This window comes from Rana temporaria, chromosome 4 (assembly GCF_905171775.1).
Source record: "Rana temporaria chromosome 4, aRanTem1.1, whole genome shotgun sequence".
NCBI lineage: Eukaryota > Metazoa > Chordata > Amphibia > Anura > Ranidae > Rana > Rana temporaria.
In genome coordinates, this window is record NC_053492.1 from 265,334,782 (window position 1) to 265,352,909 (window position 18,128).

Consider the following 18,128-nt stretch of genomic DNA (forward strand, 5'->3'; position numbering starts at 1 on the left):
CTACTAGAAGGAATTTTTTGTTTGCCCTTTGTTTGCCCTTTTTTTGTTTGCCCTTTTGTTTGCCCTTTGTTTGTTGTAAAGCGCTGAGCAAACTGTTGGTGCTATATAAATCCTGTATAATAATAATAATTTATACCCTGAAACAAAACAATGAAAGTAATTCCCAGAAGAGTTGGAGCTGTTATAACTGCAAAGGGTGTGCCGACTCAATATTGAACCCTACGGACTAAGTCTGGGATACCAATAAAGTCCATGTAAAGGCAGGCGTCCCAACACTTTTTACAATATGATATATATATATATATACACACATATTACATATACCCTGAAGTAGGATACACACAGTATTTTAATTGGGAGTCAGACACGAAGCTACATGAAGGGTGTAGGGGGGATATATTATGTCATATAACTAAAAGATGCCCCCAGCTCCCATCCCCTTTTCCTCCACCTCTCTGCCCCTCCCCCTTCTTATTCCCCTTCCCCCTTCTCCTCCCCTCCCAATTATTCTGGATTGGTATGCATATATTTTCTGGTAATATGTAGACCAAAGCCTGTGTATTGACTTTGTACAATGTACACTTCCTACTCATGCCTACACCCAGGGCCGGATTAACAATGGGGCTGATGGAGCTGCAGCTCCAGGCCCCTTTCTCAAGATAGGCCCATTTGCCCAAAAAAAAAAAAAAATTTTTTTTTTTCTAAGATCGAATTTGGGGGGTTGTAGCTCGATGACCAGAGGTCACAGAAACCCCACATTTAGGGGTAGGCATGGGAAGAGCTACCCCACAACTGGTTAAAATATGGGTCGGCTATCATTTATAGTTCCGGAGATACGGGCCTGCTTGCACAGTCTGTCAGAAGCTACATTCAGAGCGGCCAATATAAATACAAGCTGACACACTACAGCAGACTGATAGGATCACAGTGCTTATAATAATTATTTGTATATTACTTATGGTAATTAACCCCTTGCCACCCAGGCCAATTCTGACACTTCTCTACTACATGTAAAAAAAATCATTTGTTTTTTGCTAGAAAATGACTCTATGGTGGTCTTTGCACTTTTTATGTTGCAGGGTGTAGAGCTGCACGATTCTGGCTAAAATGAGAATTGCAATTTTTTTGCTTAGAAGATAGATCACGATTCTCTCACGATTGTTGCGGCGTAACATCATCTTTCACATTAAAAAAAAAAATGGGCTAACTTCACTGTTTTGTTTTTATGGTTTTTATTATTCATTGAAGTGGGAAAATGCAGTGTGACATAACATATTGCAGCAATAGCCATTGTATTCCCTAGAGTCTCTGCTAAAATATATATAATGTTTGGCAGTTTCAAGTAATTTTCTAGCAAATAATATTGCTTTCTAACTTAAAGCGGGGGTTCACCCTTAGAGGGCACTTTTCCCCCTTAGATTCCTGCTCGTTTTTACTAGGGGAATCGGCTATTTATTTTAAAATATGTGCAGTACTTACCCGTTTACGAGATGCATCCTCTCCGTCGCTTCCGGGTATGGGCTTCGGGAATGGGCGTTCCTTCTTGATTGACAGTCTTCCGAGAGGCTTCCGACGGTCGCATCCATCGCGTCACGATTTTCCGAAAGAAGCCGAACGTCGGTGCGCAGGCGCAGTATAGAGCCGCACCGACGTTCGGCTTCTTTCGGCTACGAGTGACGCGATGGATGCGACCGTCGGAAGCCTCTCGGAAGGCTGTCACTCAAGAAGGAACGCCCGCTCCCGAAGACCCATACCCGGAAGCGACGGAAGAAGATGCAGCTCGAAAACGGGTAAGTACTGCTCATATTTTAATACAAATAGCCGATTCCCCTAGACCGAACGAGCAGGAAGCTAAGGGGAGAAAAATTTTTTTTTTACAAATGGGTGAACTCCCGCTTTAAGAAACAAGTGTTGGACTTTAAGTGGTTAAATTTAGTTACAATGTTAGTTAGTTACAATGTTTCATTTTGTTTACAAACTTCGCAGACTGCCCAGATTTTTTCTTTACACACAGAAGTGTATCCCTTTGATCTAAGAAGGAAGTGTCAGTTACAATGTTTCCTGTTAAAAACTTGGCAGACTGCCCAGATATTTTCTTTTGACAGCTGAAAGTCTCTCCACTTGTTATATGAAAGAATCAGCAAACTCTGCATTGGAGATCGTCAGGGGGGTTGAATCGAAATCACGATTTTTTTAACGATTAATTGTGCAGCTCTAGCACGGTATTTGCGCAGCAATTTTTCAAACATGTTTTTTTGGAAAAAAATGTTTCATTCATTAAAAAAACAGTTAGTTAGTTAAGTTAGCACAATTTTTTTTGGTATCCTAAGCGATGCTTTACATTTTTTTAGGTTACATGTTTAGAGTTACAGAGGAGGTCTAGTACTAGAATTATTGTTCTCGCTCTAACGATCGTGGCGTATGTAACCTGTGTGTATCTGGCTCTGATACTACCAGTGCCTACCCAGCCACTGACTAGTATCTCTCCCCAGCCTGTCCCCACACACCCTCTCACCTGCTGACCTGTGGATGGGGGAATCACTCCTGCAGTGTTATTGTGTTCTGCCAGTGCATACAATGATCAGTGTTGCTAACTATAGCTGGCAGCACTGATTGTTTTGGGAAAAACCTAACAGGCTGGTTGTACTCAAGTCGATTAATAGATTGACTTGTGTAAAACCAGATAGCCCATACATAGATTGACTATGGCTGGTCTCTGCATAATTGGTGTAATTTCAATCCATGTATGACCCGCTTAACCACTACTCGGTCCCTAAATATCCTTCCACTCCTGTACATAGTGCTCACTGTCATACTCTCCACACTCCTCTCCTGTACATAGTGCCCACTGTCATACTCTCCACACTTCTCTCCTATACATAGTACCCACTGTCATACCCTACACACTCCTCTCCTGTACATAGTGCCCACTGTCATACCCTCCACACTCCTCTCCTATACATAGCGCCCACTGTCATACCCTTCACACTCCTCTCCTGCACATAGTGCCTGCTGTCATACACTTCTCTCCTGTACATAGTGCCCACTGTCGCACCCTCCACACTCCTCTCCTGTACATACTGCTCACTGTCATACCCTCCACACTCCTCTCCTATACATAGTGCCCACTGTCATACCCTCCACACTCCTCTCCTATACATAGAGCCCACTATCATACCGTCTACATTCCTCTCCTGTACATACTGCCCACTGTCATACCCTCTACACTCCTCTCCTGTACATACTGCCCCATCATACACTCCACACTTCTCTCTGGTACGTACTACCCTCTGTCATACCCCCTCACTCTTCCTGTACATACTGCCCATTGTCATACCCTTCACACTCCTCTCCTGTACATAGTGCTTTTTTCCGTACCCTTTGTACTCCTCTCCTGTACATAGTGCCCACTGTTAGACCCTCCACATTCCTCTCCCTCACCTGCACATACTTCCCACTTATATACCGTCCATACTCCTCCCCTATGTCGCTTACCCACAAAAACAGTTCTTTAAAATTATACTGAATATCCTCAATGTTACCAGCTCTAGAATGGACACACTTTTGTTAGTTCAACTAAAGGAAATATCAGTTCTCATATTTGTTCTGCCCCATTATTAGTACTCATTTAATTTTGTGATTACTACTATGATGTATAGAGGAACATCGGGGATCTCAGCTACTCTAAATATAGCACTTCTATAAAAAAGTGTCCCTGAAAATATTTTTTAAATGTTGGCAACTGTGCACTTAGGCACTGCCCAAGGGCCACTGGGTCAGTAGGGGCCCCATGAGAGGCTCCTGGGATCCTGTGATAATAAAGCGGTAGTAAACTTTCCTGACATTACTACTTTTTAGAGGCCCTGGGGTAGGTTATGCCACAACGTACAAGTATGCACAGCATATTAGCACATTAGTGTACACTTCAATTTTCAGACTGAGCCCTCCAGTGCTGCGATGAATCAGGCGGGGCCTGGACACTTCCATCTTCACCCGGTCTTCCTTCTGGGTTCTGTGCCTTTGGTCACTTGCCTTGGCCGGATGTCATTCCCACGCATTTATTTATTATTTATTACACCCCATTCACACCTCCGCGACAAAACGCCCGACGCCGGCCGCTCGTGCCGCTGGAGGGGAGAATTCCCATTGCTGTCTATGAGATGGTTCACATCTCATAGACGCCGTACACCTGCGGCATGAAAAAAAGTCCCGGACCCTTTTTTTCAGGCGGCATTGGCGTTCGGCCATACAAAGCAATAGGAAGGATTTGTAAAAAAAAAAGTTACACTATTCGCGGCAAAATACGCCGCGTACGCGGCGTTACTTTTCGCGGAGGTGTGAATGCAGCCTAAAAGGCCCCACCAAAATCCTCAGCACCAGGCCCATGATGTTCTTAATCTGGCCCTGCCTATACCATGTATTCTTTTCACCTGACCTGTACTATGTGTTAAACATCAATGAACCTTTTTTACTGGAAAAACATTCTACAAATCAGCAGAATTATTTTTTACCTTCCAATGCCCAAATTCATTGAGAATGGCTCCAAGCTTCTTAGTATTGCCATGTAATCGATGTGGGGAAATGATTGGTTTGGGATCCCTCCAATCAACTGAAAGTCGATGATGCCAAAGTCGCTCCCCTTCATGGATGTGAGCAGACCCAAGACTTGGATCAAACCGATGGACTTCACAACCGCTAGTGGCCAGGTTTACTTCAAATATGCTGTCATCTTCTCCTAACCTAAAATATAAAAAATATTCTTATATTTCATTATCTTCTTCTAATTAATTATATAACAAATAGAAAACACAAAACAGACATAAAAAAAATATCAAAATTATTTTTAGGTTATTTATACATTTTCTGGGTTTTATTTTCAAACAATATTACCTAAATGATAACTGTTGTGTGTTTTCAGTAAGTAAGCACATAAAGTTGTTAAAATAAAGTTTAGACTCGTGTTTTTCTTCCTGTTCCATGTTTGTATTAATGTATTTCATGTATAATGTATACATTTTTGTATACATTTTAGACTTGTGTTTTTCTTCCTGTTCCACGTTTGTATTAAAGCGGAGGTTCATGTATACAAGATCATATTCCTTATACTTCCAACATGTACAGCAGGGGTGCCCAACCAGTGGCCCGGGGGCCACATGTGGCCCACGGAGCCCTCTGATTTGGCCCGCGGCCTCCTGCTCTGGGATGGAATAGAATACTGTTATTAAAGGTCAGTTTATTACTAAAATCGCAGTGTATATATGGGTATATCTGTTCTGCAGTGGTTACTGGGCTGCTTACAAACTAATCCGCAGATGCAGAGCACTGAGCCATAGACTTCTGTTATTACCTGCGAGTTTGGTGAGCTTTCTGAAAGTGCACCAAACCTGCAGAATATAATAGAAGTCTATTGCAAAGTGCAGAAAAGCCAAAAGTTACACTACGTTGCACCTGCTGTGCGGGTAAACCGCAGCGCATTAGTGTGAAAGCAGCCCGACCCAATTGGACTCTCCATTCACCTCTAAGGAGTGGCAGATGTAAACCGACTTGTGTCCTACCTCCAATCTGATCCGACTGTGTCCGTGTCTGCTTTGCATAGGCAGAGCGGACATGGACCTGCCATCCGCCCACTCCGCTGATTGTGGCCCGTGACCAGTTTCCAAATGGCTTAAGTGGCCCTCGCACTTCAAAAGGTTGGGCACCCCTGATGTACAGTATGCTTTTTTTTTGGCTGTACATACCTTATTATGGCTATTTTTCACCCGGCTTCCGGGTACTCACTCCCGTGGGAGTAGGCGTTTCTATGCTGTGCCGCAATGTCATCTGGGACTTCGCCCAGATGATTGACGTCCTTGAGAAAAAGTTCCCCCCGGCGAATAAGGCTCCCCCCCCATTGCGTAGTTTTTACTACCCCCATGCTTCCCATGTGAGGCCCTCTGCTTTCCTAATAGAAACCGACCACCCTAAGCAGGAGAGCACACAGTGGTCAGTTCTCTAGCTATGCTGGGAACTCAGAATACTCTCCTCCAATGATCAGACCTGTCCTGACACGCCCCCACTGCACAGCCATTCACTGGGAAGATCAGTAGTGTACGGTTTCTTCTCCTCCCCAGCTCTTATGCAGTTGAGAACAGAGGGAATGTAATTTATAATGTTTTTTTTTGTTTTTATATCTATACAAAAATGTTTTGACTTCCATTTCTATTTAAACGGTTGTGTTACAAGGTGATCGTTTACAATCACTTTAAGTCTCAGATACATCATCCTAATATTAGACACTAGGGTACAAAAAAAAGTGAGCACAAAAGACTATGCGTAAAAACGGACCAATTATTAGAGATTTCAAAATCAGTGCATTAATCCGGCTTCTTATCTTCTAGTTTACAGTTCCAGATCAGCAGGGGAACGGTAAGGAAAGACTCTATTACAACATGTGTTTCCAATAGTCAGAGAAATGTGTAGTGTAAACTGTGAATAAAGTTGCTATGATAAAGGGGAGCCAAGTCCAGAGACACAGGGGTAGATTCACAAAGAGATACGACGGCGTATCTCCTGATACGCCGTCGTATCTCTGAGATCCGACGGTCGGATCTATGCGACTGATTCATAAGAATCAGTTACGCATAGATCTCCCATAGATCCGACTGGTGTAAGTGACTTACACCGTCGGATCTTAGGCTGCAATCTTCCGCTGTCCGCTAGGTGGCGTTTCGTGTTTTACTTGCGACGAATATGCAAATGAGGAGATACGCCGATTCAGAAACGAACGCCCGCCCGTCGCTTTTTTTTTACGTCGTTTGCGTTCGGCTTTTTCCGGCGGATAGTTACCCCTGCTATATGAGGGGTAGCTAATGTTAAGTATGGCCGTCGTTCCCGCGCCGAGTTTCGAATTTTTACGTCGTTTGCATAAGTCGATCGCGAATACAGATGGCCGGAATTTATACACCCATCAGATGATCAACGTAGTACACAGATTTGTTGAGGGTAGGAATATTTTTTGATGTTTGTTCGCGTTGTTATGGAAGTCTTTGCTCAGATGACTAATCCTTAAAGATATACATTATCAACTAATGCTGGCATTTCTATTTTAATGTATTTATTCAGCTGAAAGTTATGCTTTACTGCTGCGACATACATTTTCAGAGAAAAAAAAATGTTCACTCGTCTTTTGTATATATATATATATATATATATATATATTTAAAAAAATTACAAATGTACAAATGTACCTATTAACATTACACTGGGGGATATACATCACACAACCTCCCCCGCTTCCATCACAGAAAGCCTTGCATTTAGTATAAAGAATACAAGGCTTTTTCTGAATGGAGGAGGTGTACAAAAAACAATCTGCTATGATCAATATAATACAGATAGACCTACAAGTCTCAGCACTGGGAGTTTGTTGCTTACTCCACTGTGGGGGCTGAATGAAAGTAACAGTTTTACCTAATGGAGCAACAGCCAAATTCGGGGGAAGGCATCAATAAAGGTAATTCAATTTTACACAGCAAATGGCTCAAAATAGCTTTTTAAGCTAAGACACAAGATCAAATCGCTTTCATATATATATATATATTTTTTAAATCAATACATATACACTATTACTATAAAAGGTGTTGCAGCTCTGTTTAAGTGAGAAGTACATTTGGTTGTACTTCTACTGTGTATTACTGGGGTGCAGTTGGTTCTGCACTCCTGCGACCTGTGCGATCCCCATGATTAAGCTCCAAGAGGCAGAGTGCTTGGCTGGAGTCCGGGCTGAGGCTGCCATTCATCTTACTTACTTGCTGTCCGCTAATGTCACAGAGCCGGTGGGGAAAGATTGTGACAATATGCTCGGGATCTACCTAGGTGCCTGAACTGGCACCTGGCTCAGCCTCTCAGCAAACCGCAGAGAGCCTGAGCCCGCCGCTCCCACCCTCTCCACAGCCCAGCGCTCCAGTGAGCGAGTGAAGGATGAGCAGAAAACCAAATGACAGTCATCAGCTTTCTGCTCATGGAGCTCTGAGAACTTAGCGATCAGTGGTCTTTGATCGCTCAATTCTTAGTCTTAGAGACAGTAGGGGACAGATGCAGCATCGGACCTTTGCTACATTCACTTAGGTAAGTCAGACATTGCTCATTTCCAGATATGTACAGGAATTGCTCATTACAGCTTTCTCTGGGGGGATCCTCTCTGAGATGCCAGGGCTCCCAGACCGCCGAATGACAATCTGTCTTATCAACCAGGTTTGCCATTAGAGAATCCATAAACTCTACATCCTTGTATAGCATAGAGCTCTGTTGGTGTTGGCGGGGTACGTCTCTTTCATTGAAGGGCAATCAAGCATCTGACTGCCATCAAGTTATGACTAGCCAGTTTTTTGGCTAATCCAATTGATGGCACAGTGGTGACAATTGATGGGCACAGTCGTGACAATTGATCACAAAGTGGTGACAATTGATGGCATGGCATAGTGGTGGCAATTGATGGCAAAGTGGTGACAATTGATGGCATGGCACAGTGGTGACAATTGATGGCAAAGTGGTGACAATTGATGGCATGGCACAGTGGTGACAATTGATGGCAAAGTGGCTGTGTTTGATGGCATGGCACAGTGACTGCGTTTGATGGCATGGCATAGTGGTGACAATTGATGGCACAGTGGCTGCGTTTGATGGCATGGCACAGTGGCTGCATTTGATTTATATTAATTCACACATACACACCGTCCATCTACTCTTGGTCCAGCCCCCGGGTCCAAAATATGAACCCATTGCGGCCCTCGAGTCAAAAAGTTTGCCCACCCCTGATCTAGATGATGAAAGCCTAATAACAAATCTTCTTTCATTTCAAAATAATTCATATGAATTAGACTTCAATCTCCCCAGGATGTACCTTATTATGTCTACAATAACATCATATTTTTCTAATTCGACATTTAACCGTTTATTGGATACTGATGTATTTGAAAATAAATCACACAAAGCTTTTCAAAATGGGGAATAAAATATATTTTTGGCTTAATGTATCTATATAATAATGTTTGCCAGGTCTTAGGTTGCCAGCAGAAACGTCTGCCAAGCATCTAGGAGGATAAGATGCAGCCCACAGGGAATTTAAAAGCTTCAGCGCTGCCAGGATGAAGGAACACAGCACAAACATTCCCCACGTCCTGCTTCTGTAGAATTTCATAGACTGGCCTTTACTTCAGAGACGCATTACTGCTTTCACACAAATAGCACATTCATTATTAAGCTGGCCCAGAAAACTCAAACGGTGTTGGCCTTTGAGCTTCAATATATGGAAAAATATATATACATGCTATATATATATATATATATATATATATATATATATATATATATATAGACACACACACACACACATATATATACACACATATATACACACACACACACACATATATACACACATATATACACACATATATACACACATATATACACACACACACACACACACACATATATACACACATATATACACACATATATACACACATATATACACACACATACATACATACATACAGTACCGTATATAAACAGTGCTGTGAAAAGTAATTTCCCCCTACCTCCAAACCTGTTGAATCAGGAAATCACATAAATAGAAGCTGTCTGACAAAGTGAAGCACGCTAACAGATCACAAAAAGCCACACATCATGCCACAATCTAAAAAAATTCAACAACAGATTAGAAACAAAGTAATGTACATGTATTGGTCTAGGAAGAGTTTCAAAGTCATTTCTAATGCTGCGTACACACGATCATTTTTCGGCATGAAAAAAAACAAATTTTTTCGGCATGTAGAAAAAACAACGTTTTTCCAACTTCATCATTAAAACGACGTTGCCCACACACCATCGTTTAAAAAAAATGCTCTAGCAAAGCGCGGTGACGTACAACACGTACGACGGCACTATAAAGGGGAAGTTCCATGCGGATGACGCCACCCTTGGGGCTGCTTTAGCTGATTCAGTGTTAGTAAAAGACGATTCGTGCTTTTCTGTCTGTTACAGCGTGATGTGCTTACTCCATTATGAACGGTAGTTTTACCAGAACAAGCGCTCCCGTCTCATAACTTGCTTCTGAGCATGCCCGAGTTTTTAACATCATTTTAGCCCACGCACGATCATTTTTTACAACCTGAAAAACTACATAGTTTAAAACAATGTTAAAAAATGCTGCTTTTTCTAAAAAAAAAATTGTCGTTTTTTAAGAACCCGAAACATGATGTGAAGCCCACACACGATCATTTTAAATTAAATTTTTTTAAAACTACGTTTTTTTTGTGCCGAAAAATGATCATATGTACGCGGCATAAGGCTTTGGAACTCCATTGAACCATGGGGAAAACCATTATCCACAAATGGAGATAACTTGGAACAGTGGTGAACCTTCCCAGGAGTGGCCGGCCTACAAAAATTACTCCAAGAGCATGACAACGACTCATCCAGGAGGTCATAAAAGAACCCAGAACAACATCTAAAGAACTGCAGGCCTAACTTGCCTCAGGTAAGATCAGAGTTCATGATTCAACAATAAGAAAGAGACTGGGCAAAAATGGCATCCATGGGAGAGTTCCAAAGCCAAAGCCACTGCTGACCAAAAAGAACACAAAGGCTCATCTCACATTTACCAAAAAACATCTTGATTATCCCCAAGACTTTTAGAATTTTACTTTTTGGAAGGTGTCCGTCAAGTTACATTTGGAATAAAACGAATACAGCATTTCATAACAAGAACATCATGCCAACAGTCAGGTGGTAGCATGATGGTCTGGGCTGCTTTGCAGCTTTAGACCTGGACAACTTACCATAATTGATGGAACCATGAATTCTGAGCTCTACCAGAAAATCCTAAAAGAGAATGTCCGGCCATCAGTTTGTGACCTCAAGCTCAAGTGCACTTGGGTTATGCAGCCGGACAATAATCTAAAACACAACAGCAAGTCCAAATGGTTCAAACAAAGCAAAATGTAGGTTTTGGAGTGGCCTAGTCAAAGCCTGGACTTAAATCCAATTGGGATGCTGTATCGTGACCTTACCCAGGCCATTCGTGCTGGAAAACCCTCCAATGTGGTTAAATAAAAACAATTCTGCAAAAAAGTGGGCCAAAATTGCTCCACAGCAATGTGAAACACTCATTGCCAGTTATCGTAAATGCTTGATTGCAGTTGTTGCCGTCAAGGGTGGCACAACCAGTTATTAGGTTTAGAGGGAAATTACTTTTTCACATAAAAGCCAGGCAAGTTAGGACAGCTTTTTTGCCTTAATAAATGAAACCATCATTTGAAAACTGCATTTTGTATTTACTCAGGTTATCTTTGTGTAATAATAACATTTTGATGATATGAGTCATTTAAGTGTGACAAATATGCAAAAAAAAGAAAAAAAATCAGTAAGGAGGCAAATACTTTTTCACACAACTGCACATCACAAAAGTGAGTACACCCCTCACATTTTTGTAAATATTTTATCATATCTTTTCATGTGACAACACTGAAGAAATGACACTTTGCTACAATGTAAAGTAGTGAGTGTACAGCTTGTATAACAGTATAAATTTGCTGTCCCCTCAAAATAACTCAACACACAGCCATTAATGTCTAAACCGCTGGCAACAAAATTGAGTACACCCCTAAGTGAAAATGTCCAAATTGGGCCCAAAAGCGTCAATATTTTCCAGCACTACCTTAACCCTATTGGGCATGGAATTCACCAGAGCTTCACAGGTTGCCACTGGAGTCCTCTTCCACTCCTCCATGATGACATGATGGAGCTAATGAATGTTAGAGACCTTGCGCTCCCCCACCTTTCATTCGAGGATGCCCCATAGATGCGCAATAGGGTTTAGGTCTGGAGATATGCTTGGCCAGTCCATCACCTTTACCCTCAACTTCTTTAGAAAGGCAGTGTTCGTCTTGGAGGTGTTTGGGGTTGTTATCGTGTTGGAATACTGCCCTGCGGCCCAGTCTCTGAAGGGAGGTGATCATGCTCTGCTTCAGTATGTCACAGTACATGTTGGCATTCATGGTTCCCTCATTGAACTGTAGCTCCCCAATGCCGGCAGCACTCATGCAGTCCCAGACCTTTACATTCCCACCACCATGCTTGACTGTAGGCAAGACACACTTGTCTTTGTACTCCTCACCTGGTTGCCACCACACACGCTTGACACCATATAAACTTTCAATGCCAACACCCTGAGAAATGGATCCCAATTGCCAGAGGTCAGTATTGTACAATCTCTATGCATGTTGATCCAGAACTTGCATGCCACGGCTCCCCACGTTGCATTATCAGTTGGTCCTCAGATATCCCCATAAAAATAAACAAAATGCTCCAATGGTATAGATCATTTAGATCAATTTATTAAAGTGGCTGTAAACACTTACATACACTGAGTAAAGTGACTAGCCTCCGATGATACACAGAGATAAAACAAATCCTTTTACATAGGTTGTACCTGTATATTTGAAGTATTCTCTTCTCTACAGCTGATCAAAGTCCAGAATTTATACAGCTTGTCTAAGCTTTCAGAAAGCAGGGGGCTAGAGCTGAAGTTATACTCACTGAGAATAGCTGAGAGTTCATTGGAGGGAAGAGACCCCCCCCCTCTCTTCACACAGCACACAGCAACAGAGCTGAAGCTGTCAATCACAGGCTGTGGGCTGGAGCTTGTTACTGTTACCTTTTTTACCTCTTGGTGTCAGGAAAACTTATCAGAAGTGACTCACACAGATAGTTAGTGCTCTGGGTTGAGACAAGCACACACTATATAGGAATTGGCATTGTTCATATTTCATGTCAGAAGTTTACAACCACTTTAAAAGAATGTCCAAATCTCAAAAAAATTGCTGACAAAAAGTCGTCATACAAAAAGTGTATAATCCACTATATATAATATCTCCTATCTAAAATATTAAATATTAGTGAAACTATGTGCATGCATACACCAATGTTTGACATGCATGATGACATCAGTGTCCAAAGGCTCCATTGAAGAGAAGAAGCTGGGACAGCCGCACTACAAAAACGTTCCTTTTTATTAAAACTGGTCACAAAACATCACATGCCACAGCACACAATCAGGAAAATCTGACGCGTTTCGCACTGTGCTTTCATCACAATGGACATTTTCAGGAGCCATGGATATGATACAGAAGCCTTTTAAATTATCAAAAAGTAGGTGGGTGTCATGTAAATGGGGAGGATTGGATGGGGAGAATTGGAAATAAATGGGGAGGAATGGAAATTGAATGGGGAGGATCGGAAATAAAGGCAAATAAGAGGTTACAATTTTCCTTACCCCAAGCATTTCAGATTCCTGATATGCATCGGTTGTACCATGTTAAAAAATATCCTGTTCTCTTTGCATTGTTTCATTTGTGTGATCCTGCCAGTAGCACATCCATCGAAGTGTGGTTAGTTTTCTGGCTGTGCTGGGAGAACAGCCTGCCTGTCCTTCAGTGGTCAGACTTGTGCTGACCCCCCACCCCAGCACATCTCTTCACTGAGAATATCAGTGTACTGCTGTTTGTCTGCCACCTGCAATCTTCACTCTCCAGCTCTTAAATCCCCTAATGCAGCTGAGAACAAAGGTCATGTGATCAATCACACTGATCTGCGGCTTTGAAATCACACTGAAGTTGAGCAATTTCAAAGCTGCACCAATGTGAACCAGGGCTAACACTTTGGTAGTTCCCAGTCCTTGAAAATGTAGGACATTACATTGCTAAGGGACTTTGCTAAGGTATCATGGCAAATCAGAGGTTTGAAGATTAAATCAGAGTTTAAAAGTGCCCCTTATAGAACAGCATTGGCACAGCCAAGGGAAAGAACTTTTTATGATAGCCAAGTTTGAATCTTTATGGAGCCATAAATCGCAACAGCAGTATAGTTTTTATGGTACAAGCGTGCACAGAATGTGATAAAAAAAACTTATATCGTGAAATTCTGGTATGACTTTGCAATTAGCATTTACAGGGGACTTGCCACAATTTGTTTTATCCTTTCTGAAACAATTTCAGGTTTGTTTTTCCAGACAGTGGTGCAATACAAATAAAAACTACAGTACACTTTACCTAATTTTGACTCTTGCTTAGTATCATTTGATCAGTTTACTAAAGCATGTCCATGGTCAGAATGTAAAATCATGTTCATGTCTACATTGTGCTGACTCCTTTTAATCTGAAAGATCGTGAAGGTTGTACACTTACTTTGTGAAGATTTCCACACATTTACTTCCTTGAATTCTATGACACGTATTCACCCTTCCCTTGTTGATAGGCATTCCTATAGCTCTCAACTGTCCCTGATTTCGAGGGACTTTCCCTCATTTGGAACAAAGTCCCTCTGTCCCTCTTTTCTCCTAATTTCTTCCTCATTTTGGTCTGATCTACAGATATATAGTTCTATATAAAAAGCACTACTTATCTATCAAAAAGTGTTCCCCAGTGCTAAACCTTTCATCCAATTTCTAAATTGCTGCAGTTGTAAAGTCCAAAATACAATATAAAGCAATAGTAGTGGTAAAAAAAAACACTTTTTTTGTACAATTCTCCTTTAAGGGAGCGTGGCAGGGGTGTGTGTCCTATGTCTACATACCTTTGCTAATAGGTGCCCCCTCATTCCCATCTCAGAAAGTTGGGAAGGTATGGGCATTACTGTGTCACAGAATTCACAGAGCCTGCCTTTCAAACTACAGAGAGGGACTGTGTGCAGGCAACATATGTTAGTGGATGGAGACAAAGCAGCTGAACGGACACAGCCAAACATCTAAGTTTGACTGGCATACAGGGGTGGGTGCACAGAAATCAGGGATGGTCTTCTCCAGTAGCTGCGTTTTCCAGAGAATATAAGGTATAAGGCTCTGGCCTGGCTGCCCTCAGGTTCTGACAGTGGAGGGCATCCTACCTGGCCGCAGATCACTTGCTCAGCTACTTCTGCCTTATCAGGCGTGGCCTCTCTAAACTGCTGAAGAAGGAAAGCTGAGGAATTTATACTCCCTGGCCATGTCCAGGAATCCAGGGAATTGTTGGAAATTGAGCTAAAGTGACCTGAGCCTTTATCTGAGCATGAGTACTGTAAAAAAGCAATCTGCTATACGTCTACCTATTTTTTTCTTTTATTCACAGCATCTTTCTATGTCTCCCCATTGTTCCAAAAAATGTGATCAGTGGAAACAGGAAAAACAGAATGATTCAGTACACTAGAGAGAACACAATAAATAATACGATACCACTCTGTTATATCTTAAAAAAAAAATCTGTTCATCAGATAAATTCGATTTTTACACACCTACGTAACACATCACATCATTGATTAAAGAATAGATTTGGCTATAGATTGAAAAAAAAGAAAGAAAACATTACCCTAATGAGTAAACACGACATTGCTTATTCTTGATCTGATATTCCAAACTGAATTTGGGATCCAGGCAGATTGTCCAAGGCTTTATACTGTCTTCAGACTTCTCCGTCAATCCATTTGTCACTGGTCGGGAACATACAATCTGGAGGACAACAGAATTCCTTTTACTTTCTATCACAGAACACAACTTGAAAGAGCACTCCTTATCACAAACACACACAGGTACTGTCTGGCAGAAGGGTTGTGGATGGTGTGAATGTGTCATGAGATTCTCCCCCAACACATAGTGAGGAGCTCCAGAGTTTATGGTGGATGTGGAGAAAAGAAACTATTTTGTTTTCTCAGAATCATAACAAACCCTGTACTGGGTCCTGAAGCCTGGAGGTTTTGTAGATCTTTCAATGGCAATAAGCCTCCATTACTAGGTTCTAGTGTTAATTTTGTTGACAAAAATATTTCCATCATTTTTGTCAGCTGCATTTTTTCAGCGAGGAAAACTAAACAAAAGAAAAATTTGAATTAAGTAAATTTATGAAAACTATGATGAAAATCAATTCCAATTTTCATCAACGAATGTAAATGGAACGAAAATGTGATGGAGGGACATTTACCAACCTGAACTTCTGCTTTCCTCAGAGCTCTGCCTGTTAAAGCGGAACTACACTGCCTCTGAGCACCACAAACCAAAAACGCTAGTTAATTCATTTTTAATATTCAAAGAAAACTCGCCCATCTATCTCATGTCTCCATAATTTATTATGATGAGAAATCACTTTGAAAACCCCCCCTAGCATTTCTAAAGACTATGACTAAAACTAAATCGATATTGGATGTCAAAATTAACACTGCTAGGTCCATCTTACCTCTCGGCTGTGAAAAGGGTTTATACACACTATATTACCAAACGTATTGGGACGCCTGTCTCTACACGCACGTGTCCTAGTCCATAGAGTTCAATATTGAGTTGGCCCTCCCTTTGCAGCTATAACAGCTTCAACTCTTCTGGGAAGGCTGTCCACAAGGTTTAGGAGTGTGTCTATGGAAATGTCTGACCATTCTTCCAGAAACGCATTTGTCAGGCACTAATGTGAAGGTCTGGCTCATGGTCTCCGCTCTAATTCATCCCAAAGGTGTTCTATTAGGTTGAGGTCAGGACTCTGTGCAGGCCAGTCAAGTTTCTGCGCCCCAAACTCGCTCATTCATGTCTTTGTGTTCTGTGCTTTGTGCACTGGTGCGCAGTCATGTTGGAACAGGAAGGGGCCGTCCCCAAACTGTTCCCACAAAGTTGTGAGCATGAAATTGTCCAAAATGTCTTTGTATGCTGAGGCCTTAAGAGTTCCCTTCACTGGAACTAAGGGGCCAAACCCAACCCCTGAAAAACAACCCCACACCATAATCCGCCCTCCACCAAATGATTTGGACCGGTGAACAAAGCAAGGTCCATAAAGACATGAATAAGTGAGTTTGGGTGGAGGAACTTGACTACCCTGCACAAAGTCCTGACCTTAACCAGACAGAACACCTTTGTGATGAATCAGAGAGGAGACTGTGAGCCAGGCTTTCTCGTCCCACAGCCTGACCCCACAAATGCACTTTTGGAAGAATGGTCAAATATTTCCATAGACACACTCATAAACCTTGTGGACAGCCTTACCAGAAAAGTTAAAGCTGTTATAACTGCAAAGAGTGGGCCAACTCAATATTGAACTAAGACTAAGATGCATTAAAGATCATGTGCAGGTAAAGGCATGTGTCCCAATACTTTTGGTATTATAGAGTACAGTAAGTTTACTGATGTTTGGGACTGTTGTGTCATATCTGTTGCATACCTTAGATGCTTAAACAGTTCATAGTGTAGTGATTTTGTGGATGGCACCACCATGCAGTCATAGAAAAATACAGATTACCCATCAGGACACTGTGGTATAGTGAAAAACGTATACTAATATATTCACATAAAGCAACAGGCATCAGAAATAATACTTATTTTCTTATGATTCTCAAGGTTCTCTCAATCTTTCTCTGCTGTTGGAGTCTTCTGCAGTGTAAAAAATCTCTGTGAAAAAGCTGAGTGCTGACAAAACACTAAAAAGGTACAGGTGCTGCCTGGTTGTTTTTGGGAGTCCATTCGGGGGAACCCTGTTAGTCAGGAAATTACCCGATTTTAGTTAGTAGCTTGGATGAGCACATGTTTTGTTTAATGATATGGACTTGCTGTACAAAGCCCTCCTGCATTGAAACTGTTTGATTATTGGATTGTTAAGCCAGTTAGATACAAATAGAGCCTTTGACCGACCCTGGATACAAACAGTGTGCGTTTAGGGTCAGTGGTTCTGGCTGCAGCTAATCGGCTAATTTGCACGTGCCCATAGCACAGAGCGTTGCTATGTCCGGAGGCAGCACTTAGCTGCCTTTGAATGCAGCAAACTATATGCCCCATTTATCTGTGTGAATGTAGCCTTAGAGCCGGTTCACACTGGGGCGACTTGTCAGGCGACTTAGCCGCCTGACAAGTCACATCCCATTCTATTCAATAGAACCGTTCTAATAGGAGCGACGCAAGTCGCTCCGACTTAGAAAAAGGTTCTTGTACGACTTCGGGGGCGACTCAGGGCGATTTGCATTGACTTCTATACAGAAGTCATTTTGCAAGTCGCCTCTGAAGTCGTCTTCAGGACGCCTTGCCGAGTCGCCCCCGATGTCGTGCCGGCTCTTAGGCCCCATTCACACAGGAGGTCAGAGCGGGT

General features: G+C 42.0%; 1 protein-coding gene across 1 annotated transcript in view; it reads right to left on the minus strand.

Annotated features, from left to right (window-relative positions):
- METTL24 (methyltransferase like 24) overlaps positions 1-18,128 on the minus strand; it is a 75,076-nt gene that overhangs the window by 20,581 nt on the left and 36,367 nt on the right. Inside the window, exons 3-4 of the mRNA XM_040350236.1 lie at positions 15,384-15,523; positions 4,512-4,740 (exon numbers count right to left, since the gene is read on the minus strand). Coding sequence (XP_040206170.1) covers positions 4,512-4,740; positions 15,384-15,523 — 369 coding nt within the window. The remainder of the gene's footprint in view (positions 1-4,511; positions 4,741-15,383; positions 15,524-18,128) is intronic.